A 15,849-nucleotide genomic window follows, 5' to 3' on the forward strand; every position below is an offset into this window, starting at 1 on the left:
CTCAACTCGTGGCTAAGCACAGAGAGAAGATTTTTAGGCAAGTTGGAACCTCTCTGGAGACGGTCTCTCCAAGCCCAGCAGCCACACGGGTGCTGTTGCAGGTGTCTGCAGTGCCAGCCTGGGTGGCAGATGCCCAGCAACCCGTTTGGGTAGCCCTGTTCCTGAGCCAGGTATCTGTCCCTGGGGAAGGCAGGAGGGCAGTGCCTGGGCACAGCACTGCTGGCACTGCTGGACAGGGCAGCTGCTCTCGGGGTGATGTTCAGGGTTTTGGTGGCTCCGAGCCGGGACTGGGGGAGGTTTGGGAGAATCTGCCCCACACAGCGGGGTCTGAGTTGGGCTCTAACCCCTGCCAGGTCCAGCCAGAACCATGGTCCTTTTCCCCGCAGCCACGGGCTCATTTTGGGGCAAACTGGGCACCACTCGGGGCCAAGGGAGCCCCAGCAGGGCCCCTGCCTGTCTCCCCCTTCCTTTACTGTATCTCTCCCCTTTCCTACCCACCCCCGCCCCTTCCCCCAGTCTGTCTTGCTCTAAACCAGTGCCGCGGGATCAGCTGATGCTTTAATACTGGCCCTGGCGACAGCTGGAGGATGCTGCTGCCTCCGGGGGCTTTGTTCAGTGTCACCCCCCTCCCTGTGACCGATGGGGACCCCGAGGCTGCCCTGCACCGGCTGGGGGGCACCACCGTGGGCAGCTGGGCTGTGTCCACCGGTTCAGGCAGCAAAGGGACGGGAGATTCCGGCGGGAGGGAATGAGTGCAGCCGCATTCCTCCAGCCCTCGCCGGAGTTAGGGACGGGCACTGCCCAGAGAGGGAGGTTGTGCCATTTTGCCATTGGTTTTCCCTCCTGGAGATGGAGGAGAGGGAGAAGGGAAGGAGAGGGTCTCGTCCCCTTCTGTCTCCGGCCCCGGTGCCAGGAGAGGCGGGCCGGTCTCTGGAGGGAGGGCTGCCTGTCCCCCGTCCCCCCCCTTCCACCGGGGCTGGCGGCCAGCCCCGAAGTTGCGGCGAGGCGGGAGGACACACGTCCTGTCCTTCCACCGCCCCCGGGCTCCCCCCGGCCTCCATCCCCGCATTCCTCCCCCGCGCTCCTCCCGGCCGTCCCGCCCGGGCAGCCCCGCCGGTGCCGGGGCGGGGGGAGATGGCTGCCGGGGCTCGGAGGTCGCCGAGACACCTGCTGCCACCGGGCCCCCCCCCGTGCACACCCGCTCCGCTCCCGCTCCCTCCTTCCTCGGCTGCTGTCCCTGCCTCCCGCCGCCGCTGCAGAGCCGCCGCCGCCGCCGCCGCCGCCGCCAAGGACGAGCCGGGACCGACGGCGGCCGCCGTAGCCCCCCGCCAGCCGCGGCGGGGCCCGACCCTGCCCCGGGGGGCAGCCCCGCACCGGGAGAAGCTTTGGAAGGGCCGAGCCCCCGGTGGGACGAGCCCCGCCGGAGCCGCGGGGCATGTAGGCACCGAGCAGCGGCGGTCCCGTGAGTACCGGGCGGGCTGGGGGCAACCGGGGCCCGACGGGCTCCGCTGCCGCCCCGCCACCGCCGCCAGCAACTTTTAGGGATGAGGCGCTTGTTTCTGCCGGGGTGGGGGTTTTCCCTGTCCGTGTTCCCCCACCTCGGCTGCCCCCGCACCCCCGGAGCTCCGGTGCCACATCCCGGGCGCGGGACGGGAACGAGCCGAAACCGCGGGCGCTGTTCTGGGGGGTTCTGGCGAGAGTGGGAGCCGGGAGAAATTGAGGAGACCTCCCTGGGTGCCACCAGCCCTGTGTCCCCCGCCGCCACCTTGCGTAACCCAGCGGCAGGCAGGACACTTGGCGTTTATTTTTGGTTAATCCATATTCGACCTTTTTAAGCTGCGTTTCGGTGCGTGCGTGTATGGGGCCCTCGCCCCGGCCCGCAGCCCCCGGCCCGCAACTGTTGCTGTCGGGGGTGCGGACGAGGAAGGGGAGGGTGACGAGGAAGAGGAGGGTGATGCTGGCTGGTGACAGATGAAGGTTGAAAGGAGACGGTGCTTGCCGGGGGCTGCCGGTGCTTCTCTCTCCCGAGTCATCCCCCCTGCGTGGGGACAGGGAGGGTGAGGAGTTATCTTTGAGGAGGTTTTGCTGCTTTCTCCCCTTCTGAGGGGCTTCATCGAGGTCTCCTTGTCCATCGGGGCAATGAGAAGTGCTGGCACATCCTGGTGCCCTCCTCTGTGCCCCTCTCCTCCCCACATGGCTCCTGCCAGCTTTGGCTTTGCTCTGCCCTCTCCATCCACCAGCAGCAGTTCCCCATCCCCTGGCGCAGGCTGCGTTTTCCCTCTGATTTCAGGCTCGGAGGCTTTTTTTTTTTTGCGAGGGGGGGATAAGGTTTCTCTTTCCTGAATGATATTTTGCATTTCGGAATTTTATTTCTCCCATTGCCGAGGTGAAAATATCTGCATGAGCTCTTCCTCTCTTGGAGCAGGGGAAGGAGTGAGGGCAAAAAAAGGAGATTTAAAATGAGGAGCAAACTTTCCCTGTTGCATTAAATTTACATTTCAGGGTCTGGTGAGAGTAAGGGCTCTGTTGGTGCCTTTAGTGCGAGGTTTCTGTGAGTTTGGTGCACCAGGAGAAGTTGTGCCTAGGAATGTGGTTAACCTGCTCAAAATTACCCCAAAGCAACAAAAACAAGTGCCAAAGCCACCAAGCAGCTTTGTGGTGTCCTCTGGTCCTTGGGGAGGCTGCCTGGAGGTGGCATTGCCTTGCCCACGCTTCTGGCCATGGCCACCTTCCTCCTGACCCTGACTAGATACTGGCCCTTCATCCAGCTGGAAAACCTCCCTTTTGGGAAAGTCTTTTCCCAAGGGACCAATTCTGCAGTGCCTCCTACACGGGCTTGGAATATGTGGATTTTCTTTGAAGTTGGCAGGGCTTTGCCGTGTTGTGCTGAGCCCACGAGCAGCCCCAGCTCTGGCAGTAGCTCTGGGATGGGCTCAGTTTCTCCTCAGCCTCCACGACTTTCCTGCAATCTGTCTTTCCCCCCACCAAAAATCCCCAGATTCTCCTGTACCCCTCTAGCTCAGTACGAGAAACAATGGGCTGGGAACGCATGGTTTTGGCTGGGCTGGAGGAGCTGGTTGCTTTTTGCTTCCCAAATTCAGCAATTTTGGAGCAGCCCCGTCTCCAACCTGCACATGGAGCCCTTGCCAGGCAAAGGCTCTCTGGCCTTAACCCCCTCCCTCCTGTTCCACCGGATCCTCTTCGTCCGCCAAAGGCTGCGGAGAGCCAGCCTGACTCTGTGGTGGCACCCGGTTCCTGGGGAGGATGGAAATCCATTGCTGGTGGTCTCAGCAGTGGGTGAGCGATGGGATGAGCCCACACCCACCTCCCTCTGCTGCTGCCAGGGATGGGGATATTTCCTCACCTGTGGCTTGGTCCGTGGGGAACCAGATTGCTCAGCCCTGTCCCCAGCCACAGCCAGGAGCAGGGGGTGACAGAGCCTGGCATCTCAAGGGATGATCACTGGTCTGTGCCTGGAGTACTCAGTACTGGAAGAGGCTCCCAGATGGGGCAAGAGCTGAGTTGAGGAAGAGGAGTAGGTGAGGTGCCAGGGCTGACATAAGCAAACCCCATCAATCACCACAAGGGCCCAGAGTATATCTAAATGTCCTTGAGGAGGGCTCAGACGGGCAGTGCTGCTGGCAGGGCCGTTCTGTTTGTTTTGGGTGGCGTGTTGCTCCCCTTCCTCTCTGCTCGGGTAGCTGATGCTGGATTCCTGATGAATTATTTATCACAGGACTAAAAATACTTGGGAATTCGCAGTGAGGAGCAGGCAGTGCAGGCTGCCCTGCCACTGAGCTGGCCGTGCCGGAGCATGGGACGCTGCCAGCATGGCATGACTCACCTGCTGCCCTCTCTGGCCAAGGGGCCCTGGCTGCTGCCATCGGTGTGGCATTGTGGCTCCTGCAGCTCCACCAGCTGTGATGTGGAGCGGGGTGGGGGATGCAGTCAGGTAGGGTGAACCCCCTGGGTGATGGTGGGTGCTGGGGGTGGGTGATTCCCTGATGAAACTCGCCTGGTTGAGAGAGATCAGTGAGCACCAGTGCCCAGAAAGGTGCCCGAGCCTCCCTGGCAGCCATGGGGTACAGGAGGGAAGTGTGTGGTCTGTGTTCCCTGTCTCTCTGGAGGTGACAGCCCCAGTGCTCCAATCTGCACCGAGCAGCTCTTGCAGGGTGCCCAGCCCAGCAGCTGTTGGGTTTATTTCCTGCATTTTCAGTCCAACATGCAGGCAGCGTTTTCGCAGTGTGCTGAAGGGTGTCCGTCACTGCGGCATGGAGGAGTGTTGGGGTGCAGCTCACCGGGGCAGCCCAGACCCCAAAACCAGCTGGGACTCAGTGAGAGGAGCATCTGGCTGTGCTGAAGACACATTAAACAACAGCAGCTTTTAATTGCAAGCGATGTTTCTTGGCACCAGCTGGCACATTGCTGCATGAAGCAACACAGTGGCTAGTGCCACTTGCTTGTTCCCCTCCTGCTGCCCAGCTTGGCACCAGGGTGACAGCCATGGGGGAAATGGGGCTCAGAAGGGCTGGGATACCCCTGGCCACAGGCTGGTTTTGCTAGTGGTCTCTGAGAGGTGAAATCCAGCACAGGGGTGCACCGCTGTGGGCAGGGATGTGTCCCCTTTTAGGATGCTGTCACCCCAACTGCTGCAGTGTGAGCACCCTCTGCAGTGGGGAATTGGGGGCCTGGCAGGGAGGATGTGCCCAAACAGCCCCCGAGAGCCTGGATTTGGGGTGCAGACAGCAGAGACACAGCGGGAAGGGTGTCCCATCTGCGATGGGTACTGCCAGCAGGGGACACAGTGGGGGAAAAAAGAAGTAGGAAAGCTGAAGAATGCTGTGGAAAACGTGGAGAGAAAACTTGGAGATACGGAGCCAAACAGGTGCATTGGGTGGGATTTAGTGGCAGAGAAGGGGCTAAGGTAGGGTGATGGGTGGGAGACAGGCAGCAGGACAGGCAAGGGACCAGCTAATTCAGTGACTGATTTGCAAAATCTCAACAAGCGGGGTGCAGAGCTGAACCATCCCTCAAGGGCAAAGCCTTTGAATATCGAAGGTGGCTGCCTGCTGCAGAGAGAGGCACCAAGGAGCTGCCAGCCCCTCCTGGCACCTCTTGCAGCCGTCCCTGGCTGAAGGGATGATATGGACCAGTGTAGCAGTGGTGGCTTTGGATGGGGTGGGAGGGCAGTGGGAGGGAGGTGGTGATGGTGAGATGGGGACAGGGTGGTGGTGGGAAGCAGGGACTGTCTGTGAAGGATTAGTGGTTGATCAGACTGGAGACAAGTGACACAGCACTGAGGTGTACAGCGGGTGGCGAGTGCAACCCTGTGTCATTCCTTCACTACATCCCAAGGTGTCCAAGGGATGAGGGTCCCTGCGTTCCCTGGGGTCAGCCCTCAATGGTGACGCCCCAGGGTAGGGGGGAGGGCTGAGGCGAGCGGGGCTGGGGGTCCTGGTGTGCGGCTGGATGCGAGGGGCTGTGTCCTCTGCTGGCAGGGACACGCTGGTGGACATGGGCAGAGCGCCGGCGCACGCTCTGCTGCTGTCGATGGTGCTGGGCTGCTGGGCTGCCTTCACCGACATCCTGCTGCCGGGCCCCGAGGAGCCCGTGGTCAACGTGGCCGTGGTGTTCGGGGGCACGTCCTACCCCCTGCACATCCGCTCCCGCCTGAGCCCCCAGAGCTTCCTGGACATGCCCCTGGAGATCCACCCCATCACTGTTGTCGTCAACAACACCAACCCCAGCACCCTCCTCACCCAGATCTGCGACATCCTCGCCGGCCACAAGATCCACGGCATCGTCTTTGAAGACAACGTGGGCACAGAGGCCGTGGCCCAGATCCTGGACTTCATCTCCTCCCAGACACAGGTCCCCATCATCAGCATCAGTGGTGGCTCTGCAGTGGTGCTGACCCCAAAGGTGAGGCAGTCACTTGGTATTTCCAGGGAGGATGAGACAAATGAAGAACTGTTACAGTGGGGTAGGTAAGGGATGTGGAATGCTGAAAGAACTGCTGGGCTGCAGCCTTTGGGATCAGGGGCAGGAGTGGTGGATCAGTGGCTGTGGCAGCGTGGCCAACTGGGGTGGTGGGATGTGATGGGGGCTTCAGGTTGGGGCCCCATCAATGGGATGTGGGAGGGGACCTCCAACGCCCTGTGGAAGGACCTTCCCTGGTGTGCTGCTTCCTGTGCCCACCACGGGGTGCTGGGTTGGTGGCACTGGGGCTACTGGGGCAGTGGCAGGGTTATCACAACCTGATCTTCCTCCCGCCCTGCTGGGGCTGGATCCAGCCCTGGAATGGCCAGGTGTGCAGGATGAAGAAGCCTTGCTCAGCTGTGGCAGTGATCTCATGTACACCACAGCTGACACAGGATTTCTGTCTCCTCTGCTCCTCACTGGCATCAGGCACTGTCAGTTACTGTCACCTCTCTGCTGGGAACTGCTTGTGGCAGGGAGGGCTGGAGCCAGGCTGGAGGGCCCTGGGTGTGGAGATTTGGGTTATCTCCCCATAGTGGCTCATCCTACCCTGCCCAGCCTGGATGCTGGAGGGGTTTCAGTGCTTGCTCTTTCCTGTGGCTGGAGATCCTGCCCTTCTTCAGGGAACAGATTTTGTGCTTTTCTTGCACTGTGGTTTGGGGTCCAATCCTCCTGGATTGCACCCCCACAGCCCCACCTGTACCCACTGGTGCTCGTGGAGCACCACAGCTCATTGTGGGTGGGTGGCAGTGGGTGCAGTGGGCTCTGGTTGGTGCAGCAGACTCAGGTGGGTGTAGTGGGCTCAGAGCAATGGAAAAATATCCATGGCTTTGCTGTCCAGGTGATTTTCTGCAGCTTCCTCCAGGGGTTGGATATTTCGAGGTCAGTGGAGGGATGTGTCTCCTCCTCCCTTCTGGGATTCCCTGGGGCTCACCTAGATGACTTCTCTAGAGATGGAGGGGGTCTGGGTGGCAAAACCCTGCTGCCTGCACATGACCTTTGGCAACTGCCATTCACTGAATCATTTAAGACAGAATCAGACCAATTAAGGTTTGCTAATGAGAGGCCAGATGGCCAGGGAGGTGGAGCGGGAGGGAAGGAGCCACACAGGCTCTGGCTGCAGGTAGTGAGATGGAGCAGAGATGGGATTTATGCTCCTGGCAGAGCTCTCACTCACCTCCTTCTCCTGGTTTAAGGAGAAACTGATGATCTCCTTTGAAGGATGGAGGAATTTTTGTTCTATACAGGAGTTCACCCTTTGCATGGGGTGAAGTTCTTTGGAGGAGGATTAGTCTGATTTTGGGTGTCTCCAGCCCATGGACTGCACTGGTTCATGGCAATCTTCAACTTTTCGTGATGGCAAATTCAAGGAAGCTTGCATGGGTGCAAGAGACCTGGATCATGATGCCAGAGCAGCCCTTGATCCCTCTCCCCCCACAGGAGCCCGGATCAGCTTTCCTGCAGCTGGGTGTCTCCATCGAGCAGCAAATCCAGGTGATCTTCAAGGTGCTGGAGGAATACGACTGGGGCTCCTTTGCTGTCATCACCAGCCTCTACCCAGGCTACAACATCTTCCTGGATGTCATCCTCTCCTTCACGGATGCCAGCTACTTTGGCTGGGAGCTGCAGGAGGTGCTCACTTTCGAGATGAGCCATGAGCAGAGCAGCTCCAGGACGCAGCGGCTTCTGCGCCAGATCGATGCCCAGGTCCTCATTGTTTACTGCTCCCGAGAGGAGGCTGAGTATCTCTTCTCCATGGCGGAACAAGCCGGGCTTGTGGGGCCAGGATACGTCTGGATCGTGCCCAGCATGACCGTGGGCAACATGGAGGTGCCGCCCTCCTCCTTCCCGGTGGGCCTCATCAGCGTGGTGACGGAGAGCTGGAAACTGAGCCTGCGGCAGAAGGTGCGGGACGGCGTGGCCATCATTGCCATGGGGGCAGCCAGCTTCTACCGTGCCCACGGCTACCTGCCAGAGGTGGGGCGGGACTGCTGGACCCCCACCAGGGCCACCGCCACCAACAGCAGCTTCTACAGGTGAGGGTCCCCCTGGGGATGGGCGTGAAACGGGAGGAGTGGGGGAAAGGCAAGGGAAAGGCAGGGGAGGAGGAGGAGGGGGATTGAGCTGTGGGCAGCAAGAGTGATGCTCACTGAGGGCTACAGCTGGCAGTCTGTGCCTCTTGGCTGGGATTCTCCTGGAGCATCTCCCCAGAGATCTCCCTTGACTTTCCCCATGTTTCCTGGCGACTCAGAACCCCTGGGGGTCTCAGGGGGGCTTTCATAGCTCTGTGGCACCTTGGGGCTGCTGTGGCAGTCTCTGTGTCCTCAGGCCTGCAGTGGGCCATCATCCTTGGTGCCTCCTTGCTGGAAAAGCTTTCTGCAGCTCCCCTTTGCCCCTTGCATGGGGGATAAAGCTCTCAGCCCCACATGTCTCCATGGGACCTGTGGCAGCCTGGCTGAAGGTGCAGGAGGAGCCCTGTACAGAGCAGGGCTGCACCACCAGGGGCTTACAGGCTCTGTGTCCCACCAGGCACCTCCTCAATGTGACGTGGGAGCACAGGGACTTCTCCTTCAATGAAGGTGGCTACCTGGTCAGACCCACCATGGTGGTGATCACGCTCAACCAGCACCGCCTCTGGGAGATGGTAGGACCCCCAGGCCCCCTGGGATGGGCACACTGTGGGGTGGCTGTGCAGGGTGAGCCTGGGGCCATGCACAGGCTGGGGTTCCACCCTGGGGTGGGTTGTACCATGCAAAACCCAGAAGTACCATGGCTGGTCCCAAAAGTACCCATGGTGCCATGGTGAGGATTTGCAGCAATGATGAGCACCAAAGCTCTGCCAAGGGTCGTCAGTTTTCCCTCGCAATTCGGCTGATAAGTTCAAAAAAAGTCAGAACTGCAGATTCCCACCTCTGGAGAACAGCAGCCAAACACCTAGACCTGAAACAAGGTGCATGGAAGGATTTTTGGTAGTTTGAAGGTATTTTGCATAAAGTTTGGCCAGGTTTGTGCTCATTCAAGTGTGATGCTTGGGGCTCAGGAGGAAACACCTCACCCAGGGGTGTGTGGGGAAAGGGATGCTGAGATTGGGCTCACCAGGAATAAACCCCAAAGGTGGGAGGATGGATATGGGGTCACGTGTGACCCCCAGAGCCCCTCGCTGGGGTGACCGTGTGCTCTCCTTTGAGGGCAGGTGGGCAAGTGGGAGAAAGGCATCATCCACATGAAGTACCCGGTGTGGCCCCGCTACGGCTCCTTCATGCAGCCCGTGGTTGACAACCGGCACCTGACGGTGGCCACCCTGGAGGAGAGGCCCTTTGTCATCGTGGAGAACACGGACCCCAGCACGGGCGTCTGCGTGCGCAACACCGTGCCCTGCCGCAAGCAGACCAACTCCTCCCAGAGGTGGGCAGGGGTGGGGAGCTCGGCAGTTCTGGCCACCACTCCCTTGGTGTGAGGTGTCCAGGGTGCTCAGAGCATCCCTGTTTGGTCCAATGCATCTTTCCCGGTGTGTTTCCAGCGGTGATGGCCTTGTGGATCCCTACACCAAGCTGTGCTGCAAGGGATTCTGCATCGACATCCTGAAGAAGCTGGCCAAGGCAGTGAAGTTCTCCTATGACCTCTACCTGGTGACCAATGGCAAACACGGCAAGATCGTCCGTGGGGTCTGGAATGGCATGATTGGGGAGGTAGGGATGGGCACGGCTCCCGATTCAGCACCCCCTGGAGGGCACCACTCACCCTGGCCTGGGGCTTTGCTGGTGAAGATGGGATCTGTGGTGGGACTGTGGGCAGGGGACAGCTTGGCATGAGCTCCTCCTTGGACGAGGAGTCAGACGAACATTTACAACCCCACAGCAGGTTGTGTCTGTGCCACTGCTCACTTAGGAAGCTTTTTTTTAAAAAAGCAGAAATTAAGGCTGGAAATGCTGGAGATGAGGAAATGCCTGGGGAGAGTGGTATGGGTCCCTCTGCTTGTCCCTCTGCTGGTCCCCCTGCCCATCCCAAGCCCACCTGCCCCTTTTCCAGGTGTACTACAAGCGTGCAGACATGGCCATCGGCTCCCTCACCATCAACGAGGAGCGCTCCGAGATCGTGGATTTCTCCGTGCCCTTTGTGGAGACGGGCATCAGCGTCATGGTGGCCCGCAGCAACGGCACCGTGTCCCCCTCCGCCTTCCTGGGTGAGCCCTGTGTCCCCCTGCCTTCCTGCAGGCTCATCCTGTGCTTCCTGCAAATGCAAATTGGAAATATTGTTCAGTTTTAATAACTTTCAAGAAAAAAAGTCAAAGTCATAAGGGAAGGAGATTGTGCTGTCGGCTTTGGGGCTTCTTCCTTCCCTGCCTGAATAATCCTTTTATTATGGAGATGGAGGCTGGAGACTGAGGCTGGGCTCAGTGGTTTTCTCTTCATTTCTTGCGTGGGGGAGGGAGGATGGGAACGTGGGGGGATTTGCCAGCTTGGAGCTCTGCTTTGGGGACCCATCTCTGCCACCATCACCAGAGCCAGTGGCTAAGCCAAATGTAGGAAACCGCCAGTGCTAAAAGTTTTATTTAACGAGTTTTACACCAGCAAAGCTGCAGCCTAGGAAGGGGAGGAGACTGGCCAAGGTCATCAGAAAATTCAGCTTGGGCAGGGCTCTCGGCTCTCGGCAAGGGCACAGCAGCAATATCCCAGCTCAGCTGGCACTGGGCTCTTGTGTGGGGAGGGTGCAGGTGGGTGCCAGGGATGCCATGGAAGGTGGGACCATCAGCCTGGGCACATCCTACTCATCCTGTTCCCCCCAGACCACACAGCCCAACCTCCCACGGAAGCAGGGTCACCTTCACCAGCCCCAGAGACAGACAGAGCATCCTGCCCTGATTTGGCAGGGCCAGGGTCTGCAGTTCCCATGTCCCCGTGTCTCCTGCCTCTGTGCTAATGAGCCACATCCCCATCAGGGGAGGCCTCTCCTCCCTGACAGCGAAGGACACGCTGACAAATGGACCTCGGCAGCTGCACGTTGACGGCTCGGATGCATCCCCAGTGATCCTGCAGAACATCTTGGGCTGGCAGGGGCTCACTGCCTGTCCCCACTCACAGAGGGCTGTCCTCAGGGCTGAGCAGGGCTGAGGGGCTGGTTCTGTGCCTGATGCAGGCACAGTTCTGTGGCCAGAACCATCAGGGCAGACAACCTGTGATCTCATGGGAAACCCTCCTGTAGTGACCCTGGAGATGGGCAGCATTTTGTAAGCATCTCCCTGTTGGTGAAAACTTGATTTGGTCTAGGCAGGGAAGCATGGCAGCATCCCCCCCTTCCCTCCTGATTCCCTGTGGAGCTGCTTGGCCATGGTGCTGCCAACCTCCAACTCCAAGGAGGGGCAATATGCAGGATGAGCCCTCTCCATCCTGGAGGGCTCCTGGCAGTCCTCAGAGGACCAGGGGGTGTCCTTGGAGGCTCACAAAGTTCTGCTTGCTTTGCAGAGCCTTACAGCCCAGCCGTGTGGGTCATGATGTTTGTCATGTGCCTCACTGTGGTGGCCATCACTGTCTTCGTGTTCGAGTATTTCAGCCCCGTTGGCTACAACCAGAACCTCACCAGTGGCAAGAGTGAGTTGGGGAGGTGGGAGCTGGGAGGGGGGACACGTCCCTGGCTGGGCTGACAACTGTCCCCTCTGTTCCCTGTCCCTGCAGGGCCAGGAGGTCCCTCCTTCACCATCGGCAAGTCTGTGTGGCTGCTGTGGGCTCTGGTCTTCAACAACTCAGTCCCCATCGAGAACCCCAAGGGCACCACCAGCAAGATCATGGTGCTCATCTGGGCCTTCTTCGCCGTCATCTTCCTTGCCAGCTACACAGCCAACCTGGCTGCCTTCATGATCCAGGAGCAGTACATTGACACCGTGTCAGGGCTGAGTGACAGGAAGGTGGGGCTGATCACTGGGGTGGGAACCCTAAAAAAATTCCTAAAAAAAAACCTTTTTGAAGTTACTGGCAGCGATGTGTGTGGAGCTACACATCGCTGCCAGTTGGCTGGGCATGAGTGCATGAGCAGAGGGCTGGCTGTGGGTGGGGGACATGCTGGGGACATAGAAAGACATGGACAGCACGTGATGCCAGCCCCTGGGGCTCACCATTGCAGTTCCAGAGGCCACAGGAGCAGTACCCCCCCTTCCGCTTCGGCACCGTCCCCAACGGCAGCACCGAGAGGAACATCCGCAGCAACTACCCCGACATGCACACCCACATGGTGAAGTACAACCAGCGCTCTGTGGAGGACGCCCTCACCAGCCTCAAAATGGGGTATGGCCCCCCAGAAGGGGGATGACTCTCAGAGCTCCTCCAAATGGCATACAGCACCCCCAAATAACTGTGGCTCCCTGGGATGGGGTACAGGATCTCCCAGATGGAGAAGGCATTTTTCAACTGGGGTAAAACTCCCCAGACGTTAGATGTGAGCCCCTAGGCTGGGTTAAGCTTTGCCAGACAGGGTATGGCTCTGTGCATCTTCTCTGGGTGAAGTACAGGACCCCCAAACAGGGCACAACCAGCTGCAGATAGGGCACAGCTTCATAGAGCTCCCCTCAAAAGGGATGCAGCTCACCCCAGATGGGGCATGGCTCCCTCATGTGGTGCACAACTCCTCTCAAAGGGTACTCCCCTCCCAGTGTGATTACAGCACTCCAGGGTGGGTTAGGGACCTCAAGAGCACATAGAACCCCCTCCGGATGGGCTACAGCTTTCTGAACATGATAGAGCTTCCCAAATAGGCACAGCCCCCCCACCCCAAAAAACCCCAGGCTCTGAGACCCTCTCTTACCCTTCCTCCCGTTGGTGGGGCAGGAAGCTGGATGCCTTCATCTACGACGCGGCGGTGCTCAACTACATGGCGGGCAAGGACGAGGGCTGCAAGCTGGTGACCATCGGCAGCGGGAAGGTGTTTGCCACCACGGGCTACGGCATCGCCCTGCAGAAGGACTCGCGCTGGAAGAGGGCCATTGACCTGGCCCTGCTCCAGTTCCTGGGAGACGGTGGGTGCTTGTGGGAGCCCCTCGTTAGCCCCGTCCTCACCCTGCCCCTGCCCTGCCCAGGGGACAGGGCTTTGGTCCTCGAACCCTGTGCAGCCTTCAGAGCTGACATCCTCATGGCAGGATGGCACTGAGGGATTTCACCAGCTCCTTTTGGGGGATATGGAATCATCTGGATGTTGTGGGTGTTATTCCCTCTGGGGCTGTGCACAACACTTGAGGGTCCTGAGGAGAAGCCTGGGAAAAGGACAGTAAGCATGGCTGGCATGGCACGTGGGTGGGGGACAGTCAGGAGAGGACCCTGGAGAGGGGCAAGTGACTGGTGGGATGCTCAGGCTAACAGCAGCAGCAAGCATTAGGATGATTCCAGCTCCAGAAGCTCTGAGGTCTCTTTATCCTCCTCCACCCACAGCACTGTGGAAAGGGGCAGGGATGCTCTTGGGAAGATGATTCCCAGGGGTGGATTTTCACCCCCTGTGCTGTTGTGCGTGTCCCAGGTGAGACGCAGAAGCTGGAGACGGTTTGGCTGTCAGGGATCTGCCAGAATGAGAAGAACGAGGTGATGAGCAGCAAGCTGGACATTGACAACATGGCCGGGGTTTTCTACATGCTGCTGGTGGCCATGGGGCTGAGCCTGCTGGTCTTCTCCTGGGAGCACCTCGTCTACTGGAAGCTGCGTCATTCCGTCCCCAAGTCCCACAAGCTGGATTTCCTCCTGGCCATCAGCAGGGTGAGGGATGCTGACAGGGGCTTTCAAGGGGCCCAAATGTCTTCACACGGTGCCACAGGGATGGACACGGCTTGGTGGGCATTGTCCTTTGAGCTGCATGGGAGGGACTGGAGATGTTCTTGTTGATGTGAGGTGAGAAAAGCCAGCTTTTGAGGGAAGGGCTCAGTCCTGGGAATGACCCCAGATCCTTATTAGCATCCCTGGGGAAAGGGGTGATAGAGGACGGTGTCACCCGTGCTGACACATGCTGGGGATGCTGGGGAGGGGGCATCAGAGCTCTGAAGCTACCTCAGCCTCAGCAGCATGAATTCACCTCAGCAGGGTCGGCTCAGGGGGGGCAGGACCTTGCTGACAATGAAGGGGCCCCCATTTCTCCCCACAGGGCATCTACAGCTGCTTCAACGGGGTGCAGACCCTGTCGAGCCCCGGGCGGGCGCCCACACCCGATGTCACTGCCAGCTCAGCCCAGGCCAACGTGCTGAAAATGCTGCAGGCGGCCAAGGAGATGGTGAGCACGGCCAGCGTGGGCGGCTCTCTGGAGCAGGCCACCCGCACCATCGAGGACTGGAGCAACCACAGCGAGCGCCTCCAGACCACCTTCTCCCTGAGGACACCCCAGCTCGTGGTGCAGAACAGCACTGGCGCACACCGGGGCCCCCCCGCCGGCCCTGCCGAGAGGCTGGGGAGAGCCTACGCACCCAAGGGTGCTCCCCTGGGGCTGCCGCTGCCCCAGCCCGTCCCAGTGGACTCCCGTCTGCACGGGGAGGAGAACTGGAGAGGGGCAAATGAGCACCCCCACCTGCTACATCCGCTGAAGTTTCGGGCTGGCTGTGTAGGGGATGAAGCTCTCACGGGTTTCCCCCACCTCCTGGTGAAGACTTCTCCGGGAGGGGATTATGGGGAGCAGGTGCTGGTGGGGAACCACGTCGGGGCTCCCCTCCCGCCCCCCACATCCCCCAGGGACCTCCCACCACCGGACATCTACAGGGAACACAAGCGGCCGTCGGGACGGGGGGACCGGCTGCAGAACAACCCCGTGCTCCATAGGGACGGGACACACGGGGCCTCAGGGACCCTGCCCCGGCTGCTCACGGCAGCCGAGAAGAAGCGGGAGGTGGGCAGCGCGTTCCCGCCTCCATCCTGCTCTCGCGGAGCCTTCCCCAAAGTCACCAGGACTTGCAGAGCCAGGGGCGAGCCGGCGCGGCCGGAGGCGGCGGCGCTGGAGCGGGAGAAGCCGGGCCGGTGGGCGAGCTCGGCCGGGGCGCCCGCGGAGCGCGGCGAGAAGCGGCGACCGGCGGGGCTGCGGCGCTGCGGGGCCGCCCGCGCCGACGTGCCCGACCTCTTCCCCGAGGCTGAGGCCGGCTACGGCTGCGGCTCCCGCTGCCCCCGGGCCGCCGGCCGGCTGCCGCCGCGCTCGCCCGTGACCAGGCTGCCGTCCTACCGGGAGGCTTGCCGGCAAAACCCCCGCGCCGCCACCGTGCCGGCGAGCGCTCCGCACGCCTGCATGAACTCGTACGCCAACCTGCCCCTGTACGCCAGGCGCCTCTGGCGGGGCTCCCCGCCGCCCCGGGAGCACCCCGGGGTGCATCCCTGTGACCGGGGATCCGGGCGCTGGGACGGCGCCTGCAGAGACTGCGGGAGGCGCGGGGATCTGGCCTTGCTGCGGGCGGTGGGCGCGGACAGGAGGGACCCGCTGGTGGCCCGCGGGGTGGCGAGTCCCTGCACCGGCGGGTCCTGGCGGCGGGTCTCCAGCCTGGAGTCGGAGGTGTGATGGGGGGACAGGGGGGTGTCCGCACCCCTCTGCCTGCCCCTTGCCCGGGTGTCCCCACGGGCCAGCCAGCGGCTCCCGGCCGGGCTCCGGCCTCCCGGGGTCCTGCAGCGCCGGCAGCGGGATGCTCCAAGCGGCTCGGCGGGTCCCGGTGGGCTTTTGGGGGGAGTCAGAGGAGCCTGGCAAGGGCTGGTACATGCTGGGTCGAGTTCCTCCCTACAGGCGGGGCTGGCATCGGGGCCGCCAAACGCATCGCCGCCGTTTCGCCGTCACGTTTTGGTTTCATTCAAAGGACTCGAAACGCCATATCCAGGTCATTAAAAAGACATTTTCCGCTGCCTGGGGACCCTTCTTCCATCCTCCGGGGCT

The 15,849-nt window shown here is 60.8% G+C and overlaps 1 protein-coding gene across 2 annotated transcripts; it reads left to right on the top strand.

The window, feature by feature from the left end:
• The first annotated feature begins 1,031 nt into the window (after window positions 1-1,031).
• On the top strand, window positions 1,032-15,803 carry GRIN2C (glutamate ionotropic receptor NMDA type subunit 2C). Of its 2 annotated transcripts, XM_063409278.1 has the most exons (13): window positions 1,032-1,462; window positions 5,499-5,922; window positions 7,420-8,015; window positions 8,509-8,623; window positions 9,173-9,384; window positions 9,500-9,668; window positions 10,009-10,162; window positions 11,442-11,567; window positions 11,652-11,881; window positions 12,097-12,257; window positions 12,798-12,985; window positions 13,480-13,712; window positions 14,095-15,803. In XM_063409278.1, the coding sequence occupies exons 2-13, from the start codon at window positions 5,515-5,517 to the stop codon at window positions 15,481-15,483; spliced, it is 3,981 nt and encodes a 1,326-aa protein (XP_063265348.1). In that variant the 5' UTR covers window positions 1,032-1,462; window positions 5,499-5,514; the 3' UTR covers window positions 15,484-15,803. The 2 variants fall into 2 exon arrangements, with proteins under 2 accessions (XP_063265348.1, XP_063265347.1); XM_063409277.1 differs by lacking the exon at window positions 1,032-1,462 and having other exon boundaries at window positions 5,469-5,922.
• The last annotated feature ends 46 nt before the right edge of the window (window positions 15,804-15,849 follow it).

The sequence above is a fragment of the Prinia subflava genome, chromosome 12, assembly GCF_021018805.1.
Source record: "Prinia subflava isolate CZ2003 ecotype Zambia chromosome 12, Cam_Psub_1.2, whole genome shotgun sequence".
In the NCBI taxonomy this organism is placed as follows: domain Eukaryota; kingdom Metazoa; phylum Chordata; class Aves; order Passeriformes; family Cisticolidae; genus Prinia; species Prinia subflava.